Here is a 26478-nt window from a genome sequence, read left to right as displayed (position 1 = left end):
AGGATGCGGTGAGGGTACATTCGGCAGGCAAAACTGAATACCGGCAGCATGGAGTCTCAAGTTCTCGAGTCATTATGGGAAATACCTAATATTTCCTGCACAAAGGATACGGGTAAAAATCCCTATGTTTCTTTGGAGGTTCCAGTTAAGTGAAAAAGGTGCCCGCCCGTAGTGGTAAATACAGGTAAATATCCAAATCCTTTATTTAATGACTAGAGCTCTGAGCTCTTGAACAGCATGCATGATTGAAGGATGAAACACGCTGAGCATGTTGGTTGCTGTAGGTTGCTGTAGGTTGCTGTAGGTTGCTGTAGGTTGTTGGTTGTTTCTGACCACAGCTTCCACATGGGTGGCTGTGCTCCAACCCTGCTGCAACCCGATTGCGGTAACGTTAACTAGTTAACTAGGTTTAGCCGGTCGCGCCAACTCTCCTTGCTCCCTTGAAACTCGAACCCCAAGTTCTGGATAGCCATGGCATCTCGTTTTAGAGGAACAGGGGGCAGTGGGCATTTGAGCACCGACGCCAGTATCTCGTTCTAATGAAGTCTGCGAGGTACATGTACATCCATTATACACAGTCTCCTAATTGCACGAAGACGGAGATGAGGTGCTGATCTACGATTTCGCACCCGCAAGGCCCTTCGATGTAATTCTCGCCAAGCTCCTCACGACGGTTGACCAACTTGTCCCTCTGCCCCCCATCGCGTCGTTTCCCGTAAATAAGAGATAATTTTGTTTGCGACCGCTAATATATCCGAGAGTGGAGAGTAACGGTGGTGTGGAAGGTCACAAGGTTGGTTGGATGAGCAGCGCGTTGGGGAAGCTTTGGCTCCGACACCCTTCTCCATCTTAGTCGATGGCCAGTTCTATCTCAGGGTGGAGTTGACGGATTACGAATGCGTCGGACAATCTGATTTTTGCCATTCGAAAAAAAAAAAAAAAACCGCATATATCAACACTAACGATAACTCTTCAGGCTGTTATAATGAACCCCTCTACCGACCCCTCGAAATCCTTGGATTCTTTCCAAGCTGTCCCTGGTCCAGCACAAGCTGGTGAGGATGGGGCGCTGACACTCCCTGGCGCGGCAGTTGTCTCGAACACAGCAACGAATAAACTGGAGACCACAAAATTTGTCGAATCAAGTAAAGAAGGAAGATCACCGGTCTCGGATTTTGACGAGTTTGGATTACCTATTCGGGCCCCTAGCCAGTCCCCACGGCCAAGCAAGCATGAACCACCAGACACGGCGAGTCGGTCGAAGCCCGTAAATAACAATGTGGTAACTCCGCCAGTTTCTAACGAAAGCACACAAGAATCACGATTATCGAAAAATGATGCAGGACCGTTCACCGCTGCATCGGATATTACGACTCAGGAGCGAAATGTTTCGCAGCCAACTTCAACTGCCAGCGTCTCCAAAAAACCGGAGGACTTACCAACAATAGATCCCCTACGTGGGTCGAAACAGCCTGACGCACCAGAGAACTCAAACAAGCCTCAGTCCCAAACCTCAGAAATTTCAAGAAACCACAAACGCGGGCCAAGCGCGGCAGTTATTTCCGAATGGTCACATCAGCGTATTGTTGTAGAGGAGGAGGAGGATGAGGTCAATGAAAATGACAATGTTGATGAAGATGACTGGAAAGATATGCCCGCTTTGGGGGAATTTGATATCTATGACGACTACGGTAGGATTGTTGCTCGCGGAGCTGCACTGGAGGACGATGCAGCTGTATACCAGGGGTTGGGAGGTGCTGGAAGGGGGTACACTCGGGTCCAGATCGACGAAGATGCGCAGTCAGTCACGAGCCTAGATGACGATACTAAATACCTTTTTAAGGAGCCGGAGAGTAATGCGATTGGGGTGGAAGACGAACAACGGGATCCTCTCGCGCAACTACAGGCCACGAAAGATCTTCTAACGGAAGGACAAAGAATTGCGTACGTTGGAGTGACAAGACTAATGATCTATCAAATGGTAAAAGAGTTTGAGACTTTTCGGCCATCAAGATCCTCGAAAAAATATATCGCCTCAGCCATCGATTCCATGGCCAAGTGGGGTCAGCAGATGATGATACGACTCTATGCACATATGGATATAGATTCTGCGGAACAAATAATGATCGAGCAGCTAGCAGAACATGGTGTCCAGCCGACAGATCTTGTCCCGCCGCTTATGCAAAATTCGCGAGTTAAAAACCCTCTGTGTAGCGAGTCTACTTCGACCAGACCGCCCACTTCATCAGCAGTCCACATGGAAAAGTCCCTTGGCTCAAGTGACACATCTGTAGCTTCTGAACAATGTTCGTTGCCACCAACACCACCCCCTCCATACGAAATTCACGCCGATGAAGATTTACCAAACGTCAAGTCCCCGTCTGAAATGCCGACGTCAGAAAAGATCGACATCGATCTTCGATGGACTGTACTCTGCGACCTCTTTTTAGTACTTCTTGCTGACTCAACATATGATGCTCGCTCACGACGATTACTGGAACGAGTTGGAGATGCCTTAGATGTGTCCTGGTCGCAAATATGCCGGTTTGAAAAGCGGGTGATTGATGCTTTGGAAATGCAGGAGGAGAAAAGTAAAGAGACCTGGGATGAGGCAGAACATATGGAAGCGCGACGGAAACAAGCCTTAAAGAAAAGATATATGATCATGGGCCTTGCAACAGTTGGTGGAGGCCTGGTAATTGGCCTTTCAGCAGGATTACTCGCTCCAGTTATCGGTGCAGGTCTTGCCGCTGGGTTTACTACCATCGGAGTCACGGGGACTGGCGCCTTCCTGGGAGGTGCTGGGGGAACAGCACTTATTGCATCGGGTGCTACTCTTACCGGTGGAACAATTGCAGTCAGAGCGTCTCATAGAAGAACCGGTGCTGTGAAAACGTTTGAATATCGCCCCTTACATAATAATAAGAGGGCTAACCTTGTTGTTACTGTTTCTGGATGGATGACTGGAAAGGTTGACGATGTCCGATTACCATTCAGCACTGTCGACCCTATCATAGGCGATATCTATTCCGTCCTTTGGGAACCGGAGATGCTTCAAAGTATGGGGGATACAATTAATATTCTCGCTACAGAGGTATGTAATGTGCAACTGTTGCGTCGATAATTTCTACTTTTCGTGTTTCTAATATCAATCTAGGCTCTCACTCAAGGTCTTCAGCAAGTCCTAGGAAACACAATCCTTGTTGCTCTAATGGCATCTTTACAACTCCCAATTGTGCTAACTAAGCTTTCATATTTGATTGATAATCCGTGGAATGTGTCCCTAGTCCGTGCCAATGCAACCGGTCTCATTATGGCTGATTCCATCATGGCTCGAAACCTTGGCAATCGACCGATAACCTTGATAGGTTTCTCTCTGGGATCACGCGTAATTTTCTCTTGTTTGAAAGAGCTTGCGAGCAAGGGTGCCCATGGACTAATTCAAAACGTCTATCTGTTCGGTTCGCCAATCGTTGCAAATAAAGATGAGTATACGAAGGCGCGAAGCGTCGTATCGGGCAGGTTTGTGAATGGCTATGCTTCCAATGACTGGATTCTTGGGTACCTATTCCGAGCAACCAGTGGTGGAATTATGCGGGTAGCCGGCCTTGCACCTGTTGAGAATGTTCCTGGCATTGAAAATATGGATGTGACACAGTTCGTCAACGGGCACATGGCCTATCGCGCGGCGATGCCAAGATTACTACGTGAACTAGGATGGGAAGTTGAGAGCGATGAGTTTACCGAAATCGAAGATCCTGACCCAGACAAGCATTCAGAAAGACAACGAGAGTTGATTCGTGAAATTGACGAAGCACGGAAAGAAGCAGAAGCAGAACCAGACAAAGCTAAGTTTGGTTTCTTTAAGCGTGGGAAACTGGCCCGAAAGAAGGGGTGGGAAACTTATGACGTTGATCGGAAGGACCACTCTTCGCGCGAAAGTAGCCTCGGTTCTGCCTCTGATAATGTTCTATTTGATATCGATGCTATCCGCGCCGAGCTAGCATCGGAGCAAATGGAAGTGAAGCAGCTAGAATCCACTTTGCCCCCAATAAAAATTGATCTCAATTCGCCGCCCCCTCTACCTCGATATTCGTCGAGTGAAAAACCATCAGGGGGTACTGAGACGCCTTCGAATACAGAGATGCCCACAGCCAATGACCTTCATTGTTCACCCTCAAAAGCACCATCGAGTAATTTTGGGAGCCGGCATGACTCAGTTGAGCGCAATCACGACGGCCATGACGACCAGATACAGATGACGTTTGATTCATCATATGCCAGCCCTCCTTCACACTCACCGCCGGCATCGTCGTCGTCCTTATCCCACGACTTGTCCCGTGACTTATCCTTTATGAATTTATCACCATCACCAATACCGTCCAGCGGAGTCAGCCCAAGATTTGGCAGTATTAATCTCAGTCATAACGCCTGGGCCGATGACGATTACAATGAACGAAAAGACGGAGATATGAAGATGACTTTTGAATAGGGAATAGCATTCGGGGGCGCTTGGTTTTTTCTTGTTTTGTTCCTTTCCTTCCGCTCATTCGGCTGATGTATATGATTTCTACTTACATACAGTCGCTCCCTGTATTACATTTTTTGCATATATCCTTTACACCACACTTGTTTTGAACCTAATCAATATATATACATATTTTTAGATGGATGGCAATGTCTTTCAATGTTTGCCGCGGTGTTACTCTATGAATCCCACATGGTGCTAGGGAGTCCATTTATCGTCCATGACTGGCTGCCCAATGACTTCGACATTTTTCTTTTAGAACGTGGGTATGTCCTTTTACCTATTTTGATTTCCGTGGATCAGATATCTATACGGTACATTTAAGCCCCATATTCTCGCAAAAGACTGGTTAATAGATGTTGTGTTCTTGATTGTGCGAACACTTTTTCTTCAAATATTCGAGCCAAATGCTCAGGAGGTATGTTTAGTGTAATGAACTCTCATGTGTAAAATGATTCTATTCCTAGAAAAATACATCCGCTAGCGCGCCAGAGAGGAGAGCCGACATGCTTGGCAAACAGCTCTCAGCACGCCCGCCCAGCCTTCGATTGCACCCCATCAACCTAGTTGCAAGCGTGTCATCTCAACGCAAAGCCATATTATCTAGCGCGACAATAGATATCACTCGATAGATACTGCTGCTCCTCTTTGCATATGAAGTGGTTATCGCGCTCGCTTCTCAATAACCGGTCCACAGGACTGTACATTTGCTCATCAATTCCTCCTGGTGCGGCTCCTTACCTCTCACTGCCTACCTGGCTACCCACTGCGCCTCTAAACAATGATACCCAAAAGACCTAATTCCAGCTATGCCGCAACATTCCAAACACGACATAATCATACGGGAGGGGCGCCGCTAACCCAGGCCGGGGGTCAGTTGATAAACCGGAGAGATTCAGGTCCAGGACCCAATGGTTCGACTAACAGGAAGGTTAAGCCGGAACCCGCAACAGACGATGAACCGCTCAGCTCCACTGACGAGAGTGAACAACTGAATTCACATTCGGAACTCCCACCTTCCCCTGAACCCACATGGAAATCATATTCCCGGTCGCCAAAAGAAGCGGCGAGCAGATCGGCTGGAAACACCAGGGTTGACGCCGATTTGTACGGTGAGGACGATAAACGGCCACCAAAGCGGAGGAAGAAAGGCATAGATACCCCGCGGAAAGGAGAAAGACGATCGGGAAGGGTGAAGCCTTCCCTACCTACGTCGCCTAAGGAGACCCCGCGTAAGCCTATTTTCATGGAAAGCGATTCTCTCTTCTCTCCATACCGGCCCCCTCCAACGAAAAGACAGTATGGGGCGACCAATATACATGCTGCCCCGAGCAGGAAATCATCGAAACACTTTGAAGTTCCCGCTTCTACCGCGGAGGATGGGCAGTCTGCCATTCATTCATCCCAGGTCTCCTCTAACGGGCCTAAGTTCAAGACGCCCCTTTCCTTCCCAAATGAGGTCACATCTAGCGCATCACTTTTCACTGGCACATCACACTTCGATGATTACGATGACGATGGCGATTCGTCATTGTCCTCACTCAGTTCAATATCTTCCTCCATAAGCCTCCATCTAGCAGAAGCCGAAAAACACGAACTTGACTGTGCCACACCAAGACAAAAGGCTATAATTTGTCCCATGTGTGACCAAGCGGTTGATCCCAGGTTCATAGATGATTTGCGGTCCCCTAAGAATCTTAGTTACAGGAAGAAAGCTCAGTTCTGCAGGGATCACAGGATCAGAGCCGCAGAGTATGAATGGGCTAACAGGGGATATCCAACGATTAATTGGGAGAATCTTCACAAACGTATCGAGAAGCATTATGTGGAGCTGGATCAAATCTTAACAATGAAAAAGTCTTCATTCTACCGAAATGAGCTCGAGTCATCCCGTACTGGGAAGAAGAAGGGAAACCTGCGTTTGACGGTTGACGAGGATGAAGCGGATAAGTTTTTACCTGGTTATTATGGCCCCTGGGGGGCAAAGAAGATGTAAAACCCGCATTCATTCCGTCTATATTTTGCTGTAATAGTGCGTTCAATATACTAACTCGGTACATTTGCACAGGATGGATGCCATCATTAGCCACTTTGCGGGGAAATTCAAGCACCTAGCACCAACAGACCACCTAATAAAGGCTGCTGGGGTTTCTGGATTTGTGCAGTCTGTCATGGTTCCGGAGTTGGCAGTAATGCTGGTTAAAGAAGATATGGGCCTTGACGACGCAGGTGCGCGACAGGTATTGACGGATAGTATGGAAATCGGGAATCTGATCAATAAGCAGCCAGATGATGTCATTAAACAGGTTGGCAGACAATGACGATTCTGCTAGGGATATGGATTGTTTTTGAGTGTTCCCTTTGTCGTGGGAAGCTTTATTTCTATGATCTGTTAGCATACTTCCGCATTCATATTTCATGTATCTTCTTTCCCCTTTCCCCCCTATTCACTACCTCTAATCATTCCCTATATTCCACCCCTATACCTCCTCGAGAGAAGAAATGTGTGGAATAGTTATCACATTCATATTTTATATACAACTTTTGTTCTGTCATACTAACATTACACTCAATTTGTGAACTCAAGAATCTGATATGAAACTTCAATCCACTGAATCATACATCATCTGAATCCAGTTAATCGCGCACTCTCAGGTGCCAAACCTTTCGTAAAATCTAGCCTCACAAGCTCAACTGGTCGCATGACATCCGTGGCCCGATGAAAATTACTAAGAATCACCTCCTAACACCATCGGATAGCCCAGCCATAACTGGATACCTGGCCTCACATTAGCCTACACCCACGCGCCCATGGCATGCTCTAAATCTAAAATTCAATATTCCAAGCTTCTAAACCCTGGTCGCCCTTTTCCCCTTATATGCTAATCCAAAAACAATCAAGCCATATGTAGCCAGGATACTCAGGCCAATGGGAACAGGCTTCCTCGTCTTCAGCGCTCTAGGGATCGCGCTTCCCGCTAACACAGTCGAGGCTATCAGGCTCAATTCTTCGCCGAAGGATTGTTGGCCTTGGAGTCGATAGTAGCTGAGGGCGTAAAGGGCGCCGACGGAGAGGCCGGCGGCGATGGAAGGGATGGATCCGGTGCGCGCGTAACCGATGATGCCGCCACAGGATGTCAGGACGGACAGCGCGGCGGCTGAGATGGTGATGTTTTGAGAAGAGGGCTGTTGGGGATGTTAAGCTCTTGTCCAGTGGGATGAAGCGAGATAACAGGGAAGCGTGGCTGCGTGGCTGCGCTAGAATATGAGGGGGAGAGGGACGAGGGGGATTGGGGCTTCGATAAGCTCCGTACCCACCATTGTTACTTTTCGTGCGCTTCTTAACACTTGTGGCTTGGGAGATCGTGTTTAACAAACCGGCTATGCGTCGTAGCAGCGATATAGTGGGTGTGGAAGTGTCAACTCGGTGGAAGTTTATTTTAAGCTTGGATGGAGCTTGGGCCATCGGGCCCGAGATCACGTGCTGATGAGTACGGTCATGTGATATGCGACTACCTGTTCTTGTTCTAAACTTCGATAGATCATGGATGCGCAGGTTGAGGGAACTGGACGCCATTGCCCGCTTTGCATCCCTAACGGTGCAGATACGTTGGATCGAAAAGAATACTATATCTTATCCGCCTCGCATTTCTTCTTTTAGAACCGTTCCATTGCCGCAGCTATCACCACAATGGCTCCAAAACGCCGTGTTGCATCATCAACCTCTACGCCAGCAAAGGCGACTCTCAGTCCAATTCCAACAAAAGCAAGCGCCTCACTTTCTCCCAACTCTCAACCTCAAAACATTGTAGTTGGTATCTGGCAGCAATATCTAGAACAAACACCCAGAAGAACACTTCAACTAGATGCATTTATGGCATTTCTACTTATTGTAGGAGGCGTACAATTTCTATACTGTATGCTGGCCGGGAACTATGTAAGTCATTTCTGTCCCTCCTCTTTCTTTCCCCTTGCTTTTTCTGGAAGTCCCTTTAGCTAACAATGATTAAAACCTATCTTAAAATTTAGCCATTTAACGCGTTTCTCAGCGGCTTCTCCTCCGCTGTCGGCCAATTCGTTCTCACTGCTAGTTTGAGAATGCAGACGAGCCACCAGGGAGGGAAAGATGGAAAGGCTACGTCTACATCCAAAACCGTCTCGAAACCGACGAATGAGGATCTACCGTCGAACGGCTTATCTAGTGAAAGGTTGGTGGTCCTATGTGTCAAAAATTTCCAGGATTATTTGCCTATTGCCCTCCTTCCCGGCCTAGTGCATATGATGGGGACAAGCTCTGCAGAAAGCCTAAAGTTATGTCGAGCTGAGACTGACCTGTGTATTTTTATAGGGCGTTCGCGGACTATGTGTTTGGCAGTTTGATACTGCATTTCTTCTGCATCAATTTTATCAACTGAGCCGGCTCTTCGTCCTTTACACTCTTTTTTACATTTCTTCTGCTGCTGTCTACGTTTTTAAACAACTAGCAGTTATGTACGATATATAATACTACCAACTGCTCAAGGTCTTGAGACCAATTAAATAGACTATCATGCGTGGTTTCCGAGTCGTTAGGGAGTTATGGCACGGGGACTAGATATGTCCCCAGGGCTGGTAAAATTATGAACGAGTATTTTTATGTCATTTGTTAAACCCAGTATAACAGTGCAATCCCTCACTGGTCTGAACAGCCCATGGTGTGTTAGAATGACATATCATTTGCCTCGACGTGACTAATTTACATCCCTAACGGGTCTCCAAGATAGAAATATAAACAGCTCTAAAGCTCTAAATATGCCATAGTTTGAATCTATTCCAAATCTCATTCCGGTCTAGGAGGGAAAAAAACCTAGCATCAAAACCCCCTCGCACCCCTTTTCATAATTGGTCTTTTAACCACACTCCCACCCCCGCCGGCAGCCACATTAGACCCAGGCCTCCTTACAGCTGTTGTCCCAGAGGCAGGCCGCCTCACCACGGTCCTTACCCCCATACTAGCAGACCCTCGTTCCGCGTCCCGTTTCCTCCGTAATGCGTCGTCTTCGGTCTTTTTCCGCTCCTGCTCAGCTGCGCGCTCGCGATCAGCAGCCATTTGCGCCTCGATTTCCATCCGTCTGTTGAATTCGTGCTCTGTCACACGACGCTCTCGGGCTGAGTACCCTTTTTCTTTTATCGAGTAGAAGACTCCACCTAGGTCGGCAAGCCACTAGAGGTTTTTGAGGTTTATGTTAGCCATCCAGATATAGTGAGGTATTGGAGGTGGTTGGCTCTTCTTAAGGAAGACGGAAGTGGTCATGTTGAATATAAAGAAAGAAAACGCAGCGATGCTACAAGTGGGTTGAATCAAAACTTACCCGAGGATCCACAGATGTAACGGTAGACATATACTCCTTGCTAGTTAAGATCAATTCGTGGTACACTACATAGTCGGGTAGATAACCAAGGCCGTATAGCGCACTCGTCGGGTGAAGTTGTATCGTGACGCTCGTGCGGAGATTAATATACTCACCAATCCCCTTGACCCTGGCGGCCTGATGGTAATACCCAGAACATATACACTTTCGTATGACGTCCCAGTCGGTTCCGCAGCTTGTTATGGTCATCTTTTGCATTGTCATGATATCGTACAGCTGCTCGCGGATCTCCTTGGCACGGCGCAACGCTTTGGAATGCAGGAAATGTTTTATGCACCATGAATCCGAGTAGCCGTTCGATTTCCACTGCGTGTATACATGAAGCAGGGTGAGATGGTCGGACTCAGGCACGAAAAATTTCTCTCGAGCAGCATCTGATTCCTCTTGGCGCTCTTTGGGTCGGTAGAATACACCCGGTACAGAAAGCATTGACACGATCGTTAGCATCTCCTCGCTACATTCATATTCTTCAGACGCACTGATGAGAAGCTTCGCAAGAGATGGGTCCATGGGAAAAGCACTCATGCGGCGACCCATTGGTGTTAAGTCTCCAAGATTATCGATGGCACCCAATGCCCAGAGATCAAACAACGATGTAGTAATGGTATCTTGCGGCGGTGGATCCATAAAGTCGAAATCGAGTAGATCCTTGACTCCTAACGATTTCAACAGTAGCACAGTGTTGGACAGGTTCGTTCGCTGGATTTCAGGGATAGTTTGGATGTATAACTCGTTTTTGAACGCAAGTTCTGTGAATAAGTGATAGGCCTTGCCAGGACCGGTTCGCCCAGCACGACCAGCACGCTGCGACGCATTTGCTTGCGAGATGGGCGTGATTTGGAGGGTGTCCATACCCATTCGCGGATTATAAACCTTCAACTTGGAAAAACCGGCATCGACCACATACATGATTCCATCGACAGTTAAACTAGTTTCTGCAATGTTGGTGGCAACTATCACCTTCCTAACTCCAGGCGGTGCTTTATCGAAAATTTTAGCTTGTAAATCTGCAGGCATCTGACTGTATATTGGTAGAATGCTAATCTTCGGAGGATCATTTAGGAGAGCCAAACGCTCCGCTATCAATTCACAAGTCACCTCGATATCCTCTTGTCCGGTCATGAAAACAAGAATATCCCCAGGTCCTTGGGAAACGTGGATAGCCAAAACCTGCTTCACCGCACTGTCAACATAGTCTTCACAAGGCGATCGCGAATATTGAATGTCCACCGGAAATGTTCGTCCAGGGATAAAGAATTCTGGAGCCCCTCCGTAGAATTTCGAGAACCGTTCAGCATTCATTGTGGCTGAAGTGACAATGAGCTTCAGATCCCGTCTGCGCGCAAGCACCTTTTTAATGAGGCCCATCAAAACATCCGTATTCAGCGCTCGCTCGTGGGCCTCGTCCATGATAATACAAGAGTATTTGTCAAGGTCTGGCTGGACTAGAGATTCTCTTAATAGCACCCCGTCGGTCATGTCTAGCGGTAAATGCAGACGTTAGTTGGCATTCTCTCACGTGAAAAGTTCAAAGGGTCCATAACGCACACTTGATAGCTGTTTCATTGCTAGTGCAATCCTCAAAACGAATGGCATACCCAACAAGCCCTCCCAGCTTAACTTCCATCTCCTCACTGACCCGCTTCGCAACACTCATCGCAGCGACACGCCGTGGCTGCGTACAGCCAATCATTCCAAGTTTTGCATAACCATCCTCGTAAAGAAACTGCGTTAACTGGGTAGTCTTACCCGAACCAGTCTGCCCAACGACAATAACTACCTGGTTGTCCCTAATGACCCTCAAGAGTTCCTCCCTGACTGCAAAAGCAGGCAGATACTCCCTCTGCTCCCTCAGAGTTTTGCTCTTGCTAAACGCACTAGCTCCTTCATTCTTCTTCAAATGCGCCGCAAATTTACTACCCTTATGCTGTGCCTCCTCCTCCCCGGGGACTGCTATAGCACTATCTCCCTCATCCTCCTTAATGCCCATGAGATTCCCCAGAGCCGTCCCAGCCACATTAGTGGCATCCTGCGCCTGTTTCTGCCGTTCTTTCTGTACTCTCTTTTCGCGCACAACCTTACTTCCCTTCCGACTAAACACAGCCATGTCGCTCTGCGGATCCCGCACTGCAGGGACGGGTTCAAGCTGCTTCGTAAAAACCGTCCGGCCGTCCAGAAACGGTGGCCGTAAATCATGTACGAGCAAATGTACACGAGTAGAATCCTCGTCATCTTCAAAGTCAGCATCATATTCCCTCCTCTGCGCCACGCCAGAGGTCAACATGCGATTCGTCTCCCAAGCGTCGACATCTCTCTGCTTCTGCGCAGCGCGGGCACTGACACGCTTGCTATTCTTCTTCTCAGACAGCGCTGCTTCCCGCTGTTGATCTGCCCATGTGCTGTCGGCCCCGCCGAATGGGTTATGCGTCTCGTCACCGAAAGTATGTCCTAGTTCATCGCCAGCGTACCAGTCCCGGTCCAGTGCAAGGGTGTCTTCGATGTCGACAAGAGGTTCTACGCCTTGGAAAGTCTCCTGGTGTGGGGTTGAATCTCCATTGCGTGTTCCGCGGGGGGTGGACGCACGGCTGGTGCTGCCATACTTGTCCTCTCTGTTGCGGTGGAGCCGACTTCGGGGGGCGTAAATGTGCTGGGATGATGTTGGAGTGAAGCGGTCTGAGTCCAGCTTCCGGCGTTTGGGACTGTCTTCTCGGGCCATTGTTTATTCCTTGCTGAATTGACCGGTCGAAGCAAAACGACAATCATACCATGATATCTGGTTCTGTCGCCTTGCGACTCAAATATTGATTATCCTGGGGTCAAAACTTTGCCATGTTTGACATGTTTGATCCGTTTGCAACGGAATTTCGTTCCACCGACTAGTTTAACTACTAACGTAGGTGAAAACCCAATTTCCCGGCACGGAAAAATATTCAAGCCACTGGATGATGTATGGTTGGATAGTTAGTTAGATAACAATTCGAGTGAAGGGTGGGAACAGGCAAATAATTATCACTGCTGGTGCAAAAATTTATCAAAGGGCAATTGAATACTCTGTATAGCAGCAGGGATGTGCAACACCAGTAGAAATTTACATGTCAAAAACAACACCCTGTTTAAAAATTCACACAAACACAATGTCAACAATGGTAAAATTAGAAGGAAACAGATAATATAAAATTACAATAGATAAAATAAAATATATTCAGTAACAGAAATGAATGGCAAAGTGACTGATAGTATTTCATTCTGTCCCCAGGTCCAGAGCGCCCCGAATCAATTTCAACCGTAACAATATCCAAAAAGCACACAGACACTTGCGGCCTTATATCCCTTCTAATAATTGCCTGACACAGGTAAATTCTGCCGCATGCTTGTTCTTGTTCTCCCTCTCTCTTCATCTGTCTCTTTTTTACCCCCCCCCCCCCCCCTTTTTATTTTTTATTTTTCTTTCTCTTTCTGTTGCAAATCCACGCAAAGCTGATTCAGTTATCTGAGAACTCAGCGTCACGTTCTTCCTGCAGAAATTATGACCTCACTTCTCTAAAGACACCCTTGAGAGAGTACAAGTTATCCGACGAAATAGGTAGGTTGTAGGGAAAACTTGAAAAAAAAAGAAAAAGAAAAAGAAATGAAGAAAAGAAAAAGGAGAAAACAGCAGGAAACAGCAGGAAAATTCTGGCCGCTCAGTCAAATTTATCGGACCATCACACCATCCTGGAAGATCTCTTTGGTCTCGATTCCTGCCCCTTGTTTGCTTGGTTTTCGTCTCGTCTTCCTTTTCATGATCCATGGTTTCAACAGCACATCCTCAGGTCTTGCTCGGGGGGTGGGGAGTTGCCAACAGCTACAATTCTGTATTGCAATCACTCGCGAGCGTATTCCAGACCCGGGAAACGTCTTCGTGAGAGCTAATAAGTCTCGCCACCTGCACCATTGTGCGAAGGGCCCACCATGGTGGAATATCCGTATGTCGCGCCGGCCTGTTCGTTGGAGTCGAGGTTCGGGCTCAATATGTTGTTGGAAGCCTCGGGCGGGACCGCGAAACCTGGTCCCGTTGGGTTGCCTGCCCCTGGAGCATTGGAAGCCGTGCCCCCGACTGGTCCGCCGGAGCCGTAGCCGCTGCTCGGTGGCCGGTTCTGGTTCTCCCCCCTTGAGGATTGGGTCTCAAACCAATCAATTCAATTGTTCAGATATTGTGTCCCCCCCAAGTTGAGGCAACAAAAAGAAAGTACATGGGAAATGGGGAGGAGATACTAGGGAATTAGCGTACTCACTTCGCGATATTTTGAAAGATATATTTTCAGTGCTTCGGAGTAATTTTCGAATCCGAGAGAGGTCATAGCAAAGAGGATGTCTTCCCCATTGACCGTCTTCCTTTTCTCCTGTTGGCATTTTTCCGAAGCTGGAAGGTTTTTAGGCGACGTAAATTAGTTCTTGCATGTCGCCATATTCTTATCGCCGAAAAAGGTAGGGGGGCGAGTACTCACCTTCGCTGGTGATAAACGAGATGAACTCGCTCACACATTCTTGCATACATTCTTTTGCTTCCTTTGCGATTTTGGCATTGTCGGGGAGAGCGGTTTTCATTATTCGAGCAACTAGAGAGGGTTGCAATTGTTAGCATCATATAATGAATCGACCGGGACGGTGCGCTGCTATCTTAAGTATGTGTAACTGAGAAACGATGGTCGGTAGCAATCCGACATGGGAGAGAGCCCTATGCAAAGGTGCCACCAAAGAGCGTGCAGCGCATAATTAATAGGACAAGCGAATAGAGTGCTAATCCAGGGATATGCTTAAAACCAAACAGCACTTCTGCCTGGATGTTTAAGCGAGGATAGGACGGCAACCAGCCAGTGACACACGGCAAGGGCAAAGAAAGCAAATAATAGCATGGGAAGAGCACGCGCAAATCAAGTCAGAAATCGTAACATGCAAGAACGCGCTTAACGAACCATTTGCAATAGGAAGCCATCGATCTTGCTCTTTCACCTCGAATTCTCCCTGGCCTTGCGCTTGTGTATCTTGGTGTTCTCGTTCCATATGCTCCGCGTCGTCGCCTGACTGAGTTCCTGGTTCCACCTCTGGTTCCTTTGGAGGAGAGGCCGACGACATGATTTTTACGTCTTTTGGATACGCGCACCAGATAGCAACTTCAACACGGGCGGGTGAACACGTCACTCCTCTCGAATCTTAGGATCTGCGGTTCTATGCAGCCCTGCGTCAACGTACGTCAGACTGGGCAGCTATTCGCTTCACAACAGCCCTGAGCGGGAACCTCAAGAGTTATGGTGTGGGGGAGAAGACACTCGAGTGGCTACTTTTTTCGCCAGACCTACTGGATTGTTGCGCTACAGTGGCACCGGTATTGCATGGGCCGGTACAGTTAGCTCCCAAACGCGCTGTTGACGCGCACTGGCCAGCAGCCCTCCCTTGAGAATCCGACGATGCGATCGGGAGTTATGGCGTGGGGACGATGGATAAATCTGAAACTAAACGGGTTGGGCGGTGATGGGTGGAATAATGCGGGTCAATTGACCGGGACTAGGGCAATGGTAATTCCAGGTTGGGCCGATACTTATTGATATCGCCTGCAGCAACGGAGCTACGCGTTGTGAGACCGTCTGTTGTCGTTCTTATAATTTGTAAACGAGCCAGTTGTAAAAGAACGAAATAACGTGAACAAGATGACCAAGTGCTCGTAAGTCATACAGCTCCGAGTAACGACTTGGCCGCTAGCCTCAAGCTTCGACCACGGCGAACAAGTTGTACTTTCAAGTTGGGATAGGCCCGCGCGGCATAACCCACACTACTTTCTTGTTTCTTGTTTCTCGAGTTCCTGTCTTCTAGCCCTCGCTCTCTGTCACACTTCCTTCCTCTCCGCTTACTCTTTCTTTCCGGAACCTAGCGGTGAGTTAACGGGGCGCGTCGTACGTCACACACCACACCGTCGACAAGCTAGCTAAACCTGGCGGTTCTACCCGGGTCAGCAGAGGGGACAAAACTCAAAACAATTCGATTGTGGCTGGAGATGGGTTGCAGATGGAGACAAATTAGGGAGTTTGTTGGGCGTCTTGAACGATTTGGGCGTCGGGGAGCATTGTTGGATGAAAGAGAGTCGCAGCAATTCCGCGCCGGCTGAGGCATGTGTATTTCAATACGGTAACCGCCGGGTAAATATTACGCTGGCTCAGACCAAATGGCAGTGCTGGAGGCTGTAACGGTGATACCAAAATAGCAAAAATCGGCGCTTAACTTAGAGATGGCCATGGGGAAAGTCAGAACTGGAGTTGTTCGATGAGCGCGCATTTTCGCGTGTAGTACTACGCAGCGGTGCATTGAAGTGGATTCCAGCAAATGGCCAGTGTTCTGTTTAGTTTGTAAGAGCTGGCATCCTCGAATTATCGTTGGTCTACATGGGATAAGGCATTGTCAACAAACACAATAATTGGATGGGGGCTACTTGGTAACCTCCCTCGTCGAGCCAGTCAAAACCTGCCAATTCTCATACTTTTCCCCTAAGACAGCTTGCTTGTTGGCTGAGGGACTCTGGATTCCTGAAATTAGATTAATCCTCAAAACCCCGCCGAAAACATCGTCATAACCCTTCATAACCCTTCAATATCGATTAGGTGGATATTGTAAAGGCTGCTCTCTCTTACAGCATGGGTGGGCCCTTTTGAAAAGTATCATACACCTCGGGCCTCCTCAGGCTGCCCAGCAGTTTCATCACTTTCATACAGATGTGTTCCGGCGTTCTTCCCGCGGTGCCTTATGGGAATAAATGCATGGTGATCATGAACTGGCCTTGCATTGGGGTGTCTTTAGCCTTATTTTTTTTTAAATTTTTGTCTCAACTTCACCTAAAAATCCAAAAGAAAAAGATGATTTCCCGGCCGATCCCCTCCCCCTTCAATTCCGGCATTCTCCCCCACATTGATATGGGCGTTGATACGGCTTCACTAGCTTCTCCGATCGGGAACAGAGCATGAACAAGAAGAACCCTAAAAATCGCTTCGGAAGAATGCAGTCAACTGCCGCATGCCCTGTTCAGATGCCAGCCGGTACAGTCCCTAACCTCGATACTATCCGTTGAGGGCGCAGTTTGGGGATTATCTCTCCGCAACTCAGAGCTTAGGCTTCCTGCGCGGACTGTGGGACTGACGCACCTATCGGTACCCAACGAGATGCTGTGGAAATTGGGCCTGGCAGGCGCTGGTATTTTGACGAAGACAAAGCCTTTCAAGGAATGCATGACTATTGGGCACGATGTCGAAATTGCTGAAATTTTTTGGATATTTTCGAATCTGACAAGGATAAGTGGGTGGGCTAGCTTTGCCAACTCAGAGGGGACGAATGAACCGCATTCTCTTGTTGACAGCATGGCAGGGACATACATATTATGCCAACATCTGTAGCTAGCTGCAGGAGAGAAATCCTTGGTACAGATTTGTAGCTGGGTGATATAATCTGCATTGTGCATGTGGGATAATTCAAATTTAATTCTCCGTCTTGCTCAAGGGAGTAGACCAGGAACGTCATTCTCTCTCATGTCATGTCTATGTACAGGAAAATCCTGAAGGTAAATAAGCAAGCCATGAAGAATGAGATTGTCAATTTCCACGACAGGTTAGTTATGTGAAGAAGCCATTGACGCGAAAGCAAGAGCTCATCCATTTTGAAATTAGGATGACGAGACGCTACCGCTTACTAGTTACCTGATCCCGCCGAAATATTTACTTTCCGGTCTGATCTATATTATTTCGATGATATTCTTCAACTCCTCCTCATCATTTCTTCTTCTCCCCTCCAAAAGTCATCGAAAACTTTTAGTTCTGTTAGGCACGCCTGCATAGAAGCCATTTAGCCCCCAAGAGAAATTGCATCATGGATCACAGCCCTGACCGCCAGGTCGGCCTCCCTCCCTCGATAACGAAGTACGGAGTAAATTAGCTAATAAGCCAAAGAAAAAAAAATAAAAATAAAAATAAAAAAAACATGGACTGACTGACGGATTTAAATCCTACCAATCAGAGGTACAGAGGAAAGTACGGGGTGTATAGGTCGTTTGGTCTGAATTTACATGTACTGGACAGACTGCGGATCAAGAGTATATCCAAAACTCACACCATCACATCACATGGGCCATGGCGGAGACCGCAGCGCACGACTACACTGAAATGCGAACGGTTGGGCAATTGAGTAACTTCACCCTCTCAGAAAGTGTACCAGAAATAGCGAAATCGGCTTTCTTCCTTGGCTGGGCGTAATCCTCCCCCCCGTCTGCACTTCATGATAATGATCACCACTGCCGTGCCGGTAAAGATGTATTAATTTCAATATGAAAAAATAAAATAAAACAAAAAATACAACCCCACAGAGTATTCGCCTCACCTTTGATAGGGGCAAATTTTGGGGGCCATTTTCTCGAAATCCCTTACGCCGAACACCTCTTGATGCTGATCCCAATGAAACCCCGGGGGGGGGGGGGGGGCGCTGTCAAAAATTTTGTTAAACAAGGCAGAGGTAGCTTCACCTCCTCCACAAAAGTGCCCTCAAAAAAAGACAAATTTCCCCTTCCACCACTACCGCATGTATGTCCTCCGTCTTCAGGAATACTAGTCCTATCTCCCTCATTCCCGCACGACTTGGATATTATTCTTCTTCTGTAGAACTCGCAGGCAGTCACCGGTCAGTTCTGAGTATAAACAGAATAAAATGGTTGCCCGGCCCCCCAAATTCAATGACCTCTATAGCAGAAAAGAGACGGAAAGCCTCCTCCTCCACTTCTTCTTCCCTTCCATCCCCCTTCCAATCATCTCATTTTCTCAATCCACATCTCACATCCAGCCCAACCCGCAACCCGCAACCCCACCCGCCATCCTCTCACAGCAGAAAAAGGAAGAAAAGAAAAAAACCCCAACTAACCTTCCACCCATCCAACTCATCCTGCTTCGCCTTATACTGCTTCAGCAACTCATCCAGCACCTGCTTCAGCCCGTCCGAATTCGTCTTCAGCGGCGGTATGACATCCTTCACCGTCCGCTCGACGAGCACGCCGTTAATCAGGCGGAAACATTTCCGGTCGCCAGCGAGGGGTTCGAGGGTGTCAATGACGAGTCTGGGTGGGGAGGCAGAAAGATATGGATACGTGAGTAAGTATGTTATTTGGGCGGGGGAGGGAGAGGGCGGTTTCGGCGCGTGAAACATATCATCAGGGGGGTCTGCTGGGGGATGAGGAGGGAGCTTTTTATTGTAAAAAAAAGAAAAAAGAAAAAGAAACTCACTTATGTTCCTCTGTCTCCTGTTCGATATCCCCGATCTTCTGCGCGAGCTGCTGAAGGGTTGTTTTGTAGTTTTGATATTGCGCTTGCAGCTCTGTGGATTTGTTTTGGTGCGCGGGTTGGTTTTTAAAGTTAGTAGGTTGTTTTTTTAACATCGCTCCATAATTGGGGGATTGTTTAGCTTGCTTACCTTGCTGCTTCTTCGGATTTATTTGTTGAGCCGCCATTGTCTTCAAATATAGGGGTGAGTCGTAACCTTTCCGGTTGAGGAGCTGCGGGGGAGATGGTGTTTGGTTTGAGGTTCTCCGCAAACGTTTATTTAACGTGATCAACCACCACCCAGCGCCCGCTTACACCCAACGCCCGCCCAATCTTCATTTTTTCATTCATCTTTAAACATTCACAACATGCACCATGGTAGCAATTGATGATTTGAATGCACAATTGATCCCTAATTACACTAAGACTACTAAAAAATATGAAATTAGTTGATAGATATATCATAGCATTATAGAGATATTCAAATGTCAAAAAAAATAAATAAATAAAAATAAATAAATAAAAATAAATAAAAAATAAAATAAATAAAAAATAAAAAAACAGGCTTTAGTCACTGCACAGATTTATAAGAAAAACAGTTTCTTTTTCATATTAATTAATTGACAGTTTATGATTTCTCTTATACATTTCAAATTGTTTATAATCTTGTTATTAAAATTCTAAAAGTATTTATTGAAATCAACTGAGTATCACAATTTTATCTCTCTAGAAAAAACCAACTTTTCTGAATAAAATGCCCTGTAACATGACCTCACATGATATCATGTGCATCTCATCAAATTCATGAACAGCTGGCTCTGCAGCCTGTATAACTCTGATATTAATCTTCATTCTTTTCTTTACAGATTTCTCTACTATATTTACATTCTTTATACTCTTCTCTACATTCATTACAACCTATACATTCATTAATATACTCTATTTATTATAGAAAAAACCAACTTTTCCATGCAAAAAACACTGTAATGTGATATCATATGCATTCTATCAAAAATATTTGAATGCTCTGACTCATACAGCTCAGATCAATCTTCAAATCTTCATTCTTTTTTTCATTCTGCTTCTTTCATACATTCTCTACAGTATTTACATTCTTTATACTCTTCTCTATGTTCATTTTGTCAAATGCTCTGTAACATGATCTCATGTGATGTCATGTGCACTTCTTTGAATTCAGATGGGATTGAACAGCTGGCTCTGCAACCTGTACAGCTCTGATTAATCTGATAATGATGATGAAGGTGATACAGAGTGGAAGAGAGTGATAAGGGTGATAGTGGTGGTCGGGGTGATAAGAGGGGGGTAGAGAGGTAGAGATAGAGAGTGGAAGTGGTAGAGGGGGCTGCGGGGCGGTAGGGACGGTGGTGGTGGTAGAGGGGGTAGAGGTAGAGAGTGAAAGTGATAGAAGGGCTGCGGGGCGGTAGAGGCGGTGGTGATGATAAAGGGAGTAGGGGGTGAAAGGGGTGGTAGAGGGGGTAAGAGGGGGTAGGGGTGGTAAGGGGGAGTAGAGGTGATAAGAGGGGGTAGGGGGGACTGCGGGGCGGTAGAGGTGGTGGTGGTGGTAGAGGGGGTAGGGGGTGGAAGAGGTGATAAGGGGGGTAGGGGTAGAGGGTGGAAGTGGTAGGGGGGGCTGCGCAAGCAGCAAAGCGAGCGTAAGCGAGCGTTTGATGCTTGTCAATATTATAAGAATATACTCCGTACGTTCTTCCCGTATGGATGTTATCAGTCAGCCAGCAAACAACACACTAAAAAGTCATGATTTACTTGCTAGAAGCCTGATGCATTTTCCCTCCGAGCGAGAATTTTAAGATAGGGGATTAAATGAGCTAGCAAAAAAACAAGTTATATCTTCGTATGAATTGATATCTATAGCTTATTATATTTCACAGGTTCTCTGTTATGTTGTGAGAAACCTCAGAGAAATAGAGAGTTAATATAAACTCAATTTTTGAATGGGTTAGATATCTATATATTTCTACTAAACAGTTTCCAAAAAAATAAATGAAAAGCAGAGCTAACTGCCCAGAAGAAGGAAAAAATTGCCAATATTAAATATTATATATATTCCACTGGCAACATATTTGCCTCGTAATTGGTTTATTATCCGGTACCTCAGCAGCTGAAGCTCGAGAAAATTGCCAAATCCCCTTATTTTAGCCACATTAGCACTGAACCCCCCTGGTGGCCAGAAAATATATTGTACCGAGAAAAAGAAGTGAGGGCCATTGTAAGCTTACAGGTAACATTGTCAGCGGAGATCGCAAAAAAGATCGCAGCAGTTTGCGACCCTGCCTCTCTCCTCCCTCGCCTCGTATGCCTGTTCCGAAGCTGGAGGGTGATACAACCCCACCCACATCGATCTTTTCGGGAGTTCTCTTTCTTAACCTCAGTATGCTAAATTGTGAAAAGCTCCCTGACAGCCTAGTTTTGGGAAATCTAGTGTTGAATGCACTTGTGTTGTGTTGAAGGTTCAGTTCTGTTGAAAAGATGGTGTGTATGTATATGTGTGCATTTGAACCAGCTTCGCAAAAGAAATCTGGATTTGATATCGCTAGGGGTGAATGCATCAAAGGGATACGGTGTTTTTATTAAGCTGGCGGCATCACACTTCTCAATCACGGAGGGGGTTTTGTTGAAATCGGGGTTTCAACCAGTTCGAATTTGAAAGGATTGTACGAGCAGGTCTCATTTGCTGTCAGGACCGGCTGCTGGGGGCCAGTCAAAACTGAAATCACAGAGAAACACGTATATTCCGTCCTCTAGTTGGATTCGTGATGAGTTATCAATGCCGTCTTATCAACGAAACATGACATCCCTTCGCGGAACGAAGAAGAATGTCCCGGGTGGGAGGATAATGTGGTAATAACATCAAACGCCGTTCGCATAGTTATATCACAAAGGCTGCATCCAAGCCGTGTCCTGGAAATAATCCGACATGCCCGGCTCATGCAGATATAGTTCACGCCACTCGTCTTCCATGTCCGTCAGGTCTTCCATCACAATTGGCCTAACTTGCTCGGAGTCACCGAATGAAAAGAGTTGCCGCCAATCCGCTGGCCCACCGGGTTCATTCGTCGTCTGATTTGCTACTTCGATGTGGTCGACGACGGCAGGTTGCTGAGCTGGCGCAGTTGTAGGAGAAGTTTTGATGACACGGTCCTCGAACGGAGGCTCAGTGGGTGTCCAGACAGTATTGTTGAGATGTGATGGGGCTGGTGGTTGATCCGTGTCTGGACTGGTTTGCTCAGAGTAATTTTGTTGGTGATCTGTGTCAGGGCTTGGGTGTTCGGAGTATTTGCGGTGCTGGTGATGGTGATCCGCATCCCTCGATTTGTAGGTGGAGTCTCGTATCTTGACATCCTGGATGTCACGCTGCAGGCGTTTTGAACTCTCAAATAGGCGTAGGATTGTTTCCGCATTGAGCCAGTATTCCGCGTGAATGCGAAGGGAGGCGAGCGTTGAATCAAATCGACGAAGGCCATTGATGGCCAATACAGGGTTTGAAAATCGAAGTTCCACCCGTACTTGAATCATTGCTGTGAATAGGGCATTGACTGATGAAATCCACAAATACTTGAGCCGATCCTTCCCTCTAAGATCCTCAAAGATAGAGACAATTACGCCAGCAGCTGCACTGCATATCTCAGCATCATTGGGGCCGTAATCATCTGAATATGCCGAAGCCCGAGGGTGAGGGCGGTGAAGCAAAATCAGGAAGTTATTATAGGTCAGATGGAGCAAAGCCGGCCACGAACCGGAGTCTGCGGTTGACATCCGAACTGAATCTGGGAGCATTAGCGACCAATTCGCGAGTGCTCTATCTGCCTCATTAAGAACAGCCTTTCGCCGTTCGGGACTAACTCGTAGCCCAAATCTTTCTTTCATGATGAATGATATCATAGTGCAAAGCTCGGTATAGTGTATCACATAATCAATTTGAACCCGGCTTCCGCAATCTTCGAAATCTGCCGCAGTAAGAGGCTCAACATCGGAATCTTCTAAGTTGCTGTTGCGTCGTTTGCCCTGGTTAGCTACCCATTCCCCCCCATATCGATAAACCTGAAGGGTACGAGGGGAAATTGAGAACGTACACAGCCTGTGGTCTTCCATATAACAATGATATCATGACGTCGAACTGAACTAAAATCCACCAAACCCTTCGCCACATGCGCTTATCGGTCGATACCATCCTGCTAGAGCCTGCATTGCGGTGCATTCCCAGACCTGTTGCGATTCTAGCCGCTACCCCAACCCAGTAGTGAGAGTTCGCGGAGACGTCATCGTCAACAGGATCGGAGTACCAGGTAAGTAGAAGAGCTGCTTGTACGAGAATATCCCTATTCCGTTCGACACGCGCGTCGAATAGTATCTTAGCCCGGCGGAAAAATGCTGTCTTGAGAGAATCACGCTGCGGCCGTGGACGAGACACATGGGCACCAACAACGAGGATGGCCTGAAGAAGTAATAGCGAAGGAGGATCTGAAGGATCTCGACCTTTGTATTGTGCCATAAATACGTCCTCGTCGATTATAGGACAGCCAGGGTTGACGTGGGTGAAGTATGCATCCACCAATTCATCTGCAAGCTGCTGGTCGGGAAGGACAAAGGTCTCTCGAGGAATATGCTCCAGGCTATTCTTCATACAGTGCTTCGAGATTTCATTTGCTGGGAAATGATAAACCTGATCATTTCGGTCGCTGTGCTGTTGTCGAAACAGAAAGTTTATGTTGGATACATCTTGGCCAACGTATATAACTCTGACGCCCGGCTTTATGGAACGGTGGTGGTCTTCCTCATCCAGAATTTGGACTAGGCGTCTCTCAAGCTGACGGGTGTCATCTTCATCGCCGTGTGAGTCATGAGTAAACCCTTCCAGAAACGGCTGTGGTACTAGAGGGTTTATGTCAGGCCCACTTAGTTTTGATGAAGGGACGTTCGATGAGGTTGGGGATGCAGACTGCGGTTGCTTGCTTGCGCTGGTAGCTGCACTATTCGTAGGTAAAGGGGCACATCGAATAGGAATCGGATGTCGAAGGGATCGAGAGAGCGTCCGTTTCTTCTTCTCGTGAATGCGGCAATCGCTCTTCCCCGACGAACGGCAATTGGAGCAGGGTATTCCATTCCGCGCATCGCAGCGGACTTTCCTTTGGTGGCAATGGACACAAGCAGCGGGGCCTAAGTAAGGTGTGTCAGTTGGGATAATATAATAAGTAACCTTAGGAAGGAGATACACAGTATGGAAGACCCGGCGTCGGAAGAAGCGCCGTTCGGTGTTCTGAACGAATAGGAGATTGATGTGAAGGCAATAAAGGGGGACCGTTTCCCACTTACGCTTCCGCTTCAGCGCCCCCTCAGCAGCAGCTTGTGGTTTGTCGTCGTTAGATGACATGATGGGAACACGTGCAATGGCTCAGCTTCCCCCCCAGGATATTATATACCCTCCCAGTTGTCAAGAGTTATTCAACCAGTCCTTTCCATCGTAACTAACATTGCGAGGGGAAAGGAAATGACACAAAAATAAATGATTATTGCTCCAGCAGCAGATTCCAGGCTTCCCAGCCTGGAGTAACTAAGCGTCTCACGTGGACCCCGGCTGATGATTAAAAGCTGGCTTGGAGTCGCAAGGCGTGGAGCGGGCTGGATCTTATCCACCCCCGGCCTCACTTTAGTCCGGTGCGACTGCTGCCAGCAGGGTCCTAGTGATTCCCGCGGCTAAAGCTAACTAACGGTGGGGAACTCTGGGGAGAAGGAAATAAGAAGCACATGGCTGGTGGCAGAAGTATGGAGGTGCATTGGAGAAGAGAACATCACGACTGCTACTTGCTACTACTACTACTGCTAACTGCGTCAGTCGCAGGCTCGCAGGCAGGGACAAGGAACGTCAACAATTAGATTGCCTTTTCATGTTTCACAGAGCCAGGTCTGGCCAGTTCTGGTTGGCCCGGATCCAGAGTCTAGCCTTGAACAAGCATTGTTCAGACCGAGCTTGGAGAGTGTGTGCCTGGACCTTAAAAAAATACATACATATATAAACATTATTATTCTTCCCAGCTTGCTCTTCCTCTATTTGATGAGCCTCTAGGCCCATCAGGAATAATAATATATTCTAAAGAATTTAATGTCCTCTCTGACCACCTGTAGCCCGGTGCGTACGTACTGTACTGTGGCTGGACTAGGGAAGGTGAAGAAGATCCAGATCTACCGAAAATGGCCATGCCCAACCTTTTCTAAGCGGCCCGTGTTCCCTTCTAAATCAGTTCAGCTCTGTCACATTATTATTGACGCTTTCTTCAACTCTTCATCCTGCACTTTACTCGGATACGCGCGCACTGGCGGGGTGGGGGAGGAGGATTTGGGTTACTATGGGTATTTTATAATATTATTATTATTTGCCTCCCACTCCGCCCTCCTCCACAGCTTCAGAACAAAACCCCAGCCAATTAAATTATTCTTTCTCCCCCCACCCAGCCAAACCCCAGAGCGGGTTCCAAATGAGCTCAACACATGTGGACGCAGCCCAGACTGAAACACTCCGCAGCGTACATCGCCAACAACCGTCTGCTGATCTGTTTAAGTCGCCTCGTGCAGGAGGGAAAATGTTTTCTTTTTCTTTTTTTTTTTCTTTTTTTTTTTTTTTTTTTTTTTTTTCTTTTTTTTTTTTTTTTGTTGTTGTTGTTGTTCCATGCAAGCCGCCCCCATGTGCTATGCTATGACCCAAACTAAAAGGGAAAAAAAGAAATCAAAAAAAGAGAATTGCTTTTGTAGTTTGATCATTTTACGCTATCTGTGGCCAATGTGGCCTTGTTTCCTCGTATCTTCCACGAAAAGCATTCCGTTGGAATACTGGTTGACTCATGGGGCAGGCTCGGACTATTATTAATTGAAACTCATTAGGCGCATGGAAAGGCCCCTCCATCCCTCTCGTGATGGTGGGTGGGTGTGTATGCCCGCCCTCCGAGGTTAGCCATGAAATCCATCCCGAATCGATGATCGGGAGTGGAGGTGACTTGCGAATTCTACTAATATTTTGTAACTAGTTACCGTACGCTATTACGCATATGTTCAACGTCGTTCAACAACCAATTGGAAAAGGCGGTAGGCTTTGAGCTAAACTTTATTCGGTGCACTTAAATTAAAAACGCTGCCGCTTAACCCTCAAGCCAATTCCCAATCTGGATTAGCAGAGGTTAGGTGT

The 26478-nt window shown here is 47.2% G+C and overlaps 8 protein-coding genes across 9 annotated transcripts; 3 read left to right on the top strand and 5 right to left on the bottom strand.

Annotated features, from left to right (window-relative positions):
- The first annotated feature begins 7 nt into the window (after positions 1–7).
- On the top strand, positions 8–4977 carry BDCG_01672 (uncharacterized protein). Its single transcript, XM_045417196.1, has 4 exons — positions 8–184; positions 408–793; positions 977–3094; positions 3158–4977. The coding sequence occupies exons 3-4, from the start codon at positions 986–988 to the stop codon at positions 4490–4492; spliced, it is 3444 nt and encodes a 1147-aa protein (XP_045274082.1). The 5' UTR covers positions 8–184; positions 408–793; positions 977–985; the 3' UTR covers positions 4493–4977.
- Positions 4978–5046: 69 nt separating this feature from the next.
- On the top strand, positions 5047–7305 carry BDCG_01671 (uncharacterized protein). The gene is made up of 2 exons (XM_045417195.1): positions 5047–6520; positions 6597–7305. The coding sequence occupies exons 1-2, from the start codon at positions 5310–5312 to the stop codon at positions 6847–6849; spliced, it is 1464 nt and encodes a 487-aa protein (XP_045274081.1). The 5' UTR covers positions 5047–5309; the 3' UTR covers positions 6850–7305.
- Positions 7032–7972, bottom strand: BDCG_01670 (uncharacterized protein). The gene is made up of 2 exons (XM_045417194.1): positions 7847–7972; positions 7032–7714 (listed from the first exon to the last, which is right to left on the bottom strand). Exons 1-2 carry the CDS (start codon positions 7847–7849, stop codon positions 7379–7381), a joined length of 339 nt encoding a protein of 112 aa, XP_045274080.1. The 5' UTR covers positions 7850–7972; the 3' UTR covers positions 7032–7378.
- BDCG_01669 (oligosaccharyl transferase complex subunit OST4) lies at positions 7542–10720 on the top strand. The gene is made up of 3 exons (XM_045417193.1): positions 7542–8465; positions 8558–8736; positions 8877–10720. Exons 1-3 carry the CDS (start codon positions 8220–8222, stop codon positions 8941–8943), a joined length of 492 nt encoding a protein of 163 aa, XP_045274079.1. The 5' UTR covers positions 7542–8219; the 3' UTR covers positions 8944–10720.
- Positions 9037–12801, bottom strand: BDCG_01668 (adenosinetriphosphatase). The gene is made up of 3 exons (XM_045417192.1): positions 11488–12801; positions 9880–11420; positions 9037–9731 (listed from the first exon to the last, which is right to left on the bottom strand). The coding sequence occupies exons 1-3, from the start codon at positions 12653–12655 to the stop codon at positions 9381–9383; spliced, it is 3060 nt and encodes a 1019-aa protein (XP_045274078.1). The 5' UTR covers positions 12656–12801; the 3' UTR covers positions 9037–9380.
- A 1046-nt stretch (positions 12802–13847) lies between these two features.
- BDCG_01667 (nuclear transcription Y subunit beta) lies at positions 13848–15054 on the bottom strand (the record flags this gene model as incomplete). Its single annotated transcript, XM_045417191.1, has 4 exons — positions 13848–14102; positions 14214–14341; positions 14427–14537; positions 14895–15054. 4 exons carry the CDS (start codon positions 15052–15054, stop codon positions 13848–13850), a joined length of 654 nt encoding a protein of 217 aa, XP_045274077.1.
- Positions 15055–17304: 2250 nt separating this feature from the next.
- On the bottom strand, positions 17305–19761 carry BDCG_01666. Of its 2 annotated transcripts, none has more exons than XM_045417189.1 (4): positions 19414–19760; positions 19227–19317; positions 18868–19060; positions 17305–18605 (listed from the first exon to the last, which is right to left on the bottom strand). In XM_045417189.1, the coding sequence occupies exons 1-4, from the start codon at positions 19448–19450 to the stop codon at positions 18573–18575; spliced, it is 354 nt and encodes a 117-aa protein (XP_045274076.1). In that variant the 5' UTR covers positions 19451–19760; the 3' UTR covers positions 17305–18572. The 2 variants fall into 2 exon arrangements, with proteins under 2 accessions (XP_045274076.1, XP_045279690.1); XM_045417190.1 differs by having other exon boundaries at positions 17384–18605; positions 18868–19163; positions 19414–19761.
- Positions 19762–21086: 1325 nt separating this feature from the next.
- On the bottom strand, positions 21087–25902 carry BDCG_01665 (transcriptional regulatory protein AMDR). The gene is made up of 3 exons (XM_045417188.1): positions 24615–25902; positions 23375–24458; positions 21087–23289 (listed from the first exon to the last, which is right to left on the bottom strand). Exons 1-3 carry the CDS (start codon positions 24670–24672, stop codon positions 22176–22178), a joined length of 2256 nt encoding a protein of 751 aa, XP_045274075.1. The 5' UTR covers positions 24673–25902; the 3' UTR covers positions 21087–22175.
- Between the last annotated feature and the right edge of the window lie 576 nt (positions 25903–26478).

The sequence above is a fragment of the Blastomyces dermatitidis genome, assembly GCF_000003525.1.
Source record: "Blastomyces dermatitidis ER-3 genomic scaffold supercont1.2, whole genome shotgun sequence".
NCBI classification, from domain to species: domain Eukaryota; kingdom Fungi; phylum Ascomycota; class Eurotiomycetes; order Onygenales; family Ajellomycetaceae; genus Blastomyces; species Blastomyces dermatitidis.
This window is presented reverse-complemented; position numbering and strand designations above follow the sequence as displayed.

Excerpts from the sequence above, each read along its gene's own strand:
- BDCG_01665 (XM_045417188.1), bottom strand. The coding sequence starts at position 24,672 with ATGTCATCTAACGACGACAAACCACAAGCTGCTGCTGAGGGGGCGCTG. Across the intron at positions 24,459-24,614 it reads GGGGGCGCTGAAGCGGAAGC|GCCCCGCTGCTTGTGTCCAT; the intron begins GTAAGTGGGAAA and ends CACCTTACTTAG. Across the intron at positions 23,290-23,374 it reads TATGGAAGACCACAGGCTGT|CAACTTAGAAGATTCCGATG; the intron begins GTACGTTCTCAA and ends ACGACGCAACAG.
- BDCG_01672 (XM_045417196.1), top strand. The coding sequence starts at position 986 with ATGAACCCCTCTACCGACCCCTCGAAATCCTTGGATTCTTTCCAAGCT. Across the intron at positions 3,095-3,157 it reads TTAATATTCTCGCTACAGAG|GCTCTCACTCAAGGTCTTCA; the intron begins GTATGTAATGTG and ends ATATCAATCTAG.
- BDCG_01668 (XM_045417192.1), bottom strand. The coding sequence starts at position 12,655 with ATGGCCCGAGAAGACAGTCCCAAACGCCGGAAGCTGGACTCAGACCGC. Across the intron at positions 11,421-11,487 it reads CAATGAAACAGCTATCAAGT|ACATGACCGACGGGGTGCTA; the intron begins GTGCGTTATGGA and ends ATTTACCGCTAG. Across the intron at positions 9,732-9,879 it reads TTACATCTGTGGATCCTCGG|TGGCTTGCCGACCTAGGTGG; the intron begins GTAAGTTTTGAT and ends AAAAACCTCTAG.
- BDCG_01666 (XM_045417189.1), bottom strand. The coding sequence starts at position 19,450 with ATGGCGGCTCAACAAATAAATCCGAAGAAGCAGCAAG. Across the intron at positions 19,318-19,413 it reads AAATCCGAAGAAGCAGCAAG|AGCTGCAAGCGCAATATCAA; the intron begins GTAAGCAAGCTA and ends ACAAATCCACAG. Across the intron at positions 18,606-18,867 it reads ATGAGTTGGATGGGTGGAAG|AAGAAGAATAATATCCAAGT; the intron begins GTTAGTTGGGGT and ends CGAGTTCTACAG.
- BDCG_01671 (XM_045417195.1), top strand. The coding sequence starts at position 5,310 with ATGATACCCAAAAGACCTAATTCCAGCTATGCCGCAACATTCCAAACA. Across the intron at positions 6,521-6,596 it reads CCCTGGGGGGCAAAGAAGAT|GATGGATGCCATCATTAGCC; the intron begins GTAAAACCCGCA and ends ACATTTGCACAG.
- BDCG_01669 (XM_045417193.1), top strand. The coding sequence starts at position 8,220 with ATGGCTCCAAAACGCCGTGTTGCATCATCAACCTCTACGCCAGCAAAG. Across the intron at positions 8,466-8,557 it reads GTATGCTGGCCGGGAACTAT|CCATTTAACGCGTTTCTCAG; the intron begins GTAAGTCATTTC and ends CTTAAAATTTAG. Across the intron at positions 8,737-8,876 it reads AACGGCTTATCTAGTGAAAG|GGCGTTCGCGGACTATGTGT; the intron begins GTTGGTGGTCCT and ends GTATTTTTATAG.